The 6,000-nt window shown below is 39.1% G+C and overlaps 1 protein-coding gene across 2 annotated transcripts in view; it reads left to right on the forward strand.

Annotated features, from left to right (window-relative positions):
* The window catches only part of cacna2d3a (calcium channel, voltage-dependent, alpha 2/delta subunit 3a), a 167,803-nt gene extending 162,427 nt beyond the window's left edge, over window positions 1-5,376 (forward strand). For both annotated transcript variants that reach the window (XM_042339495.1, XM_042339497.1), the window contains 3 exons: window positions 3,001-3,113; window positions 3,812-3,894; window positions 4,351-5,376. In XM_042339495.1, the coding sequence (XP_042195429.1) occupies window positions 3,001-3,113; window positions 3,812-3,894; window positions 4,351-4,443 (289 nt within the window). In that variant the 3' untranslated portion in view covers window positions 4,444-5,376. The remainder of the gene's footprint in view (window positions 1-3,000; window positions 3,114-3,811; window positions 3,895-4,350) is intronic.
* Window positions 5,377-6,000: the final 624 nt, after the last annotated feature.

Below are 6,000 nucleotides of genomic sequence, written 5' to 3' on the forward strand. Positions count from 1 at the left end.
CAAAGGAAAGGTTCCGTTGATACTTTTTAAGCCATAAAACACACAATTGGGAATCGGGAAGTGACAACTCTACTTTTGAAATCAGATGATTGCCATTATCCAGGATTCCGAGGGCAACCCACATATGTGTTGCGAAGCGCCCAGGCTCCGGAGCACTTTATTTATTTTCCCTCAAAAGTGCTCATTGCGGCCTTTTAGTTTCTGACACGAGAGATCAGAGAGAAAAACCCGGAGATTATGTGACCTTTCCCTCAGTTGGGAGAGAGCAAAGCTTGCTCCCACACTGATGTAAGAACCCGTGCGGAGACGGACACAAAAATAGAAAGGATTATCTTAAATTAAATTCAGAAACATTTTGTTTTGATATCTCAGTGGGTTTAAGTTACAAATTCCCTCCCCCCCCCCTCCCCCGTCCCTTCCCCACCCGCCCACGTACAAGAATAACCTTTATTAATTTAAGCGCAAATAAATATGGGAACCACAGTGTTAATACAACTCAAAATGGGGGAGGGGGCGGGGGGGGAGTTACACAAAGCAGTTGCGGGGGCAGTGATGGCAAAAGGGGTAACAAATTGTATAGGGCAATATTATGGTTGGATTTGATTTTTCATAAGCTGCAGATAAAATATCAAATATTAGATTTTTTTGTACATGGTTTATTATTAATTCAAGAGTTCAATCTAAACAAAACTTTTTTTTATTTGAAGCAAGTACATACTTGACACAAACGGTTAGAGTTCTAAAGTTTGCTGCCGCCTCGAGTTGAAACCTGTGAGCAGATGCGTGTTGAATACAAAAAGCCACATAACTGGGAATATACAGTCCACAAAATATACAGTTACTTCACATTACAGTGTATAGTGTGGGACACAACATGTCAAGCGACTGCCAGGAGAGTGGAAGGTGAACTAGATGGAGCTTGTAGCTCAGTTCGTTAGAGAACTCGCTTTGCAAGTGAGAGACCTGAGTTCAATCCCCGGGGGGTCAGGGCCAAACCTCGGGCAAGTTTCCTTACTCCACACAGAGCCTAATAATAATCCCTCCAAAAACCCAAAACAATAATAAATTGGTCATTTTCAATCTACGACTGTCTGTCGGACGCTGCTCTGTGCAATTGGCTGCCGCGTTTCGCCCACAAATATACAGTCAATTCACTTTACAGTCTATTCTGTGAAGCGCTTTCAGACGTTGAGAAGACGCGAAAAGCACTTTGTCAAATGCAAGGATTATTATCATTATTATCATTACCTTGGTCTTCTTTCGCCAGCAAATTCTTATGTTCTTATGTCATGTTTCTCAGTGAGACTGCCTGATTCCTCTAGTCATCTACAGTCATCTTCTCTAGTCATCTACATCATCTAAGGGAGACCTGCAAGGAACAAGGCAAGAGGCTGCCAACAAGGCAGATTGACTCTCAAACAAATGCTTCAGACAACACTGCCTTTGAATATAAGGAGAATTCTTTGGTAGTTTCGATGCATCTTAAGCACCAAGCTCTACATTACAAAATGAAACAAATATAACGACAATAATAATCCTGCATTTGACGTAACGCCTTCTCACGTCTTCGTGACGTCTCAAAGCACTTCACAGAATACACTGTAAAGTGAATTGACTGTGTATTTCAGCCCTGGTACAGTTATCGCTCCTGTTGTTGTGTAAGATATATAAAAAAGGTTTGGGTTGAAGGAATCTGGAATATTCAAGGAAATAATGGCGGCACAAGTCCCATTTTTACCTTCAGTTATTGGACCATATATAAAACTAGCTATTCAATATTATACATTGAAGGTTATAGTCAAGCTTAGTCTGTGTGTGTTACAGTCTGTGTGATTTGTACCGTGTTATTCTGGTATTTCTGTTTTGTTTGATGTGCTTCTTTTGCTCAACTATCTCAAGGAAGGAATATATCCTTTGGCAGGATTGTTAAACTTAAGGAGAGATTGAGGTTTCAGTCTATCTTATTGTCTGTCTGTCTGTTCAACAAATAAACACGTACTTTGGAAGACCGTAAATCCTACATAAAGTGAAACTCCATCGAGCCAACAAAAATGGTAAGGAGATTACTGAGCAGTTTTTCATAAGGACTGGCAATAAAATATTCTCGTCAGTTTCCCAGTAGCAGAACAACCCAATGTAATCGGCTGCTGCTGAATTCTATATAACACAACAATCTTACTAGATGTAACACAAGGGTCAAAAGTTAGTGGTTTGGGTTCATGCAACATTTTTAATTTAAAAAAGCACTGATATAAATCCAACCACTAAATTTCAGACAGGGGACAAACCATCAGTGTATCTAACTTACCCATCCTAAAAGTTCCTAAAAGATTCTTTTGATGGGTTTATAGATTCTTTTGATGTATTTATCTCTGTATCTGTCCGTTTAGTTAAGAGTGACTTATTACGTGCGTTTACTGTCAGAATCTATTATGGAACTGAGTAACACAGCAGCGAGGGATAACAATTGAGTTTAGCTTTTTAGTAATATATATATATGTATATCTTGCATACAAAAAAATCTTGAATGTTACATATAATATGCAAGATTTGTTTTCAACCCTGTAGCTCAGTAGTTAGAGCTCTCGCCTCGCAAGCGAGAGGACCTGGGTTTGATTCCCAGGCAGGACAGGGCGAAACATTGGGCAAGTTTCCTCACTCCGCACACATGGCTCCGTTTACCAGCAGTGAGTAGGAACCCGGTGGTTGTTGGATTGACGGATCGCTTTTCTGGAGTCATAATCCCTTCAATTTGTTTTTTAAAAAATTGATAATCTGGTCACTCAATCCACGGCTATTTGTGGGGACGCTGCTGTGCGTAATTGGCTGCCGCGTTTCGCCCGCATAAAATACGCAGCCAATTCACTTTACAGTGTATCCTGTGAAACGCTTTTGAGTCGTCTTGAAGGTGTGGTAAGGCGCTGTATCAAATGCTACGATTATTATTAATATTTTTATTAAATGTAAGTCACATCTTTATCTTTCTCTTATTTATTGTAGGTCATTTGTGATCCAGCAGATCCCGAGCAGCAACCTATTCATGGTGGTGGTAGATGCTGAATGTGAATGCGATTCCATGCCTCCAATAACAATGGATCCTATAGAAATAATATATATCCTTTGCTGCACCATCTGGTACCTTAGCTCTCGACAATATTTCAATTGAGATACAGAGCAGGCATGTAGCAATGCTGTAGGGAGTTGTACAACATGTTATCAATGCTTTCCGTGGGTATATTTTTCATGGAGGTTTCAACCATTTATAAGGATCATGTCCCCCAAAAAGACCTAAAAGAAATCAATTGGATCAACCCAATGAGAATTTAACAATGTTAAACATAGTTTATGTAGACACTGTACCGGATTAAGGGGCCCTAAGAATCTTCCAAGACTACAGTACTCAGATCTTTCTGTACTTTGACAAGTTATGCAAGCAGTAATTCCCAATCTTTTACCGCCCGAACAAGTGGGCAAAAATGCCAGTTTCCTGAAGGTTCTCGCATTTTATTTGCGTTAATGTTGAAGTGTGCCAACTGCCCATTGCAACTAATCGAACCAGCATTGGTTAGAAATGTCTTCACTTAGCTTTTTTAGCTTTTACTTGAATGAATGAGACAAAACAAGCAATATTAAATATTTTGGGGAAATATTAATATCTATTTAAACCGGGTAACTAAAAGGATTTCTCCGAGATTGGTTAACTAGTAATTACAAGTGGAGCGAGCCATGGTTATAATGCAGTGTGTCCTGGTTAGATTATCGCTAAACTACTCGTCAGTCTCTGGCATCTTATTCCTTGACGACAGCGAACATAATGAATCCTTGAAATGTGATCGTCTCAGATCGCAGAAAGTTAGAAGGCGTCCAGACAGTTGTCATGCATTCCATTCTGAAGTAAGCCATTTCTATATTTCAGGCCAATTTTATAAAGATGCTCGTGTAATTGTTTACAGCGTTTATAAGCGCTCTGAGACGCTACCCTGGGGGAGGCCGCCACATAAGTGCAAGTTGTTGTTGTAATTATTTAAAATGTGTCATTGAAGCATTTTCTCCCCCTATCAGGACAGGAATCGTATAATTTTAATAGAGATGCTGAATCCATTTAAAAACCTGCTTCTGAATCTTTAGAGGAAAAAAAAACCTTATTTCTCTGGGCCACATTGGGGTCAGTCAGGGGTTTAGATCCAGCTCTGGTCCAAATCCCTGACTGTCCAGGGCCTTGGGACGTCCTCCCAACATGTAGGGCACCGTGTAAATGTCATTGGTGGTGGTGGTGGTTGTTGTTGTTGCCTACATGTCTATGCAGTTGCTTTCGATTTATAATAATAATAATTCTGATTATCTCACCAGGAAAACGCGAGGGAATGTGGAGGTGTCTTGGGAATGGGGCCTTGCCTTGCTCCCCTCCTCCTGCCCCTCATCCTTGTCTTGTCTCACACGTGACAGAAACTCCAGTGTTATAAAAACAAACTTTGGCATGCTAAAATCCACAGAAGGAATCCGAATGGCATAGTACAAAGGAGAGAGATGCTGGTCAGTGAAGGATCATGTCTACATGTCTACATCACACTAAACATTTAAGATTGGAACAGTTGCTGGAGCTATGCTGAAGCTGGTGTCGGAACCGAACAGCACTAAGTAAACAGATTTGCAACGCTGTGTGCAAATAGACACGGGAACTGTCAATATGGTAACCATAAACTGTGAGACTCTTTGCCGACATTCATTGGTAATTATTTTGAGCCTTGCCTTATCCTTAAGAGATTGGAACCTGTTGGTGTATCTTTTAAAACAAATTACCTTTTGAATAACAGCGGGTTTGGGTGTTAGCATGGAGTAAGTACATTGTACATTGTGTGGTCAAACGTAAACTGTGTTCCCATTGAGACATCTTTTTATTTTTTATTTTCCCATATCATTTGTACTTTAAATTTAAGATAAAAGAAGAGGCTGAAGTATGTTGTTTTCTGTGCGCGCAGACTGTTTATAAATGCTAAGATATTGTCAACCAGTTGCTGAAATCCCAACATAAGTTATGGAATGCGAAAACCATCTTTTTTCAACAGACTCTTGAAATTCAAACTAGATATTAAATAAGTAATGCAATGAATTGCTGTGCTCATTTGAAATGTGTTCGTTTTCCTCAAAATGACAATTTGTTATTCCACTGAAGATCTATTTCCCACAGGGTCAGAGACTCAGAAACATGGAAGTTAAACTTGTTCACCCTACAAAATGTCCTTCTCCAGCTTTCCAAGTATGCACATTTTGTATGATTAAATCAATATTATAAAGAGGAATTACTGGGAAAATGTATGGATATGCACAGAATATTTGATCATTTGCATTACTCTGAATAAATGAAAACATGTAAAATCGTTGTTTTTTTTATTTTACTGCAGAAAGGTTCGATCATGACGTTATTGGTTTAATTTGTCCTGTGGGGAATTTTTTATAATGTCCACAAAAGTCATTGAGGTGATTTATTTCTTTTAATTGGTTACGTTAATTCATTACAGAAGAATAATAGTGAACAAAACAATGTTTTATAATGATCAAGGGTGAGTATACACACACACACACTATATATATATATTACATGTTTGATTTCAGTTCTTCACTACACTGCTTGTTAATATTAAATCTACAGCATTTTATAATAATAATAATCTTTGCATTTGACACAGCGCCTCATCACGTCTTCGAGACGTCTCAAAGCGCTTCACGGGTTACACTGTAAAGTGAACTGACGATGTATTTTGCACATCTTCTAAAGGATGGCCAACACTGTTATATTACAAAAACACCACCAAATTCTTCTGTGCTCCACGGAGATTAATATGCATCACCGTCAGCAGCATGTCTAACCCTGTCTAAGAGAAAGATAGCTGCGCATGTTGGCATGTGGGTCTTCTGATTAGAAACTAATGGGGAATCTCTTGATGGTTAAACTAACAGACCACGGTGAACAGTCCACATTTATTACAGCCTGTACACATA

The sequence above is a fragment of the Callorhinchus milii genome, unplaced genomic scaffold (genome assembly GCF_018977255.1).
Source record: "Callorhinchus milii isolate IMCB2004 unplaced genomic scaffold, IMCB_Cmil_1.0 Scaffold12, whole genome shotgun sequence".
Taxonomy (NCBI): Eukaryota; Metazoa; Chordata; class Chondrichthyes; order Chimaeriformes; family Callorhinchidae; genus Callorhinchus; species Callorhinchus milii.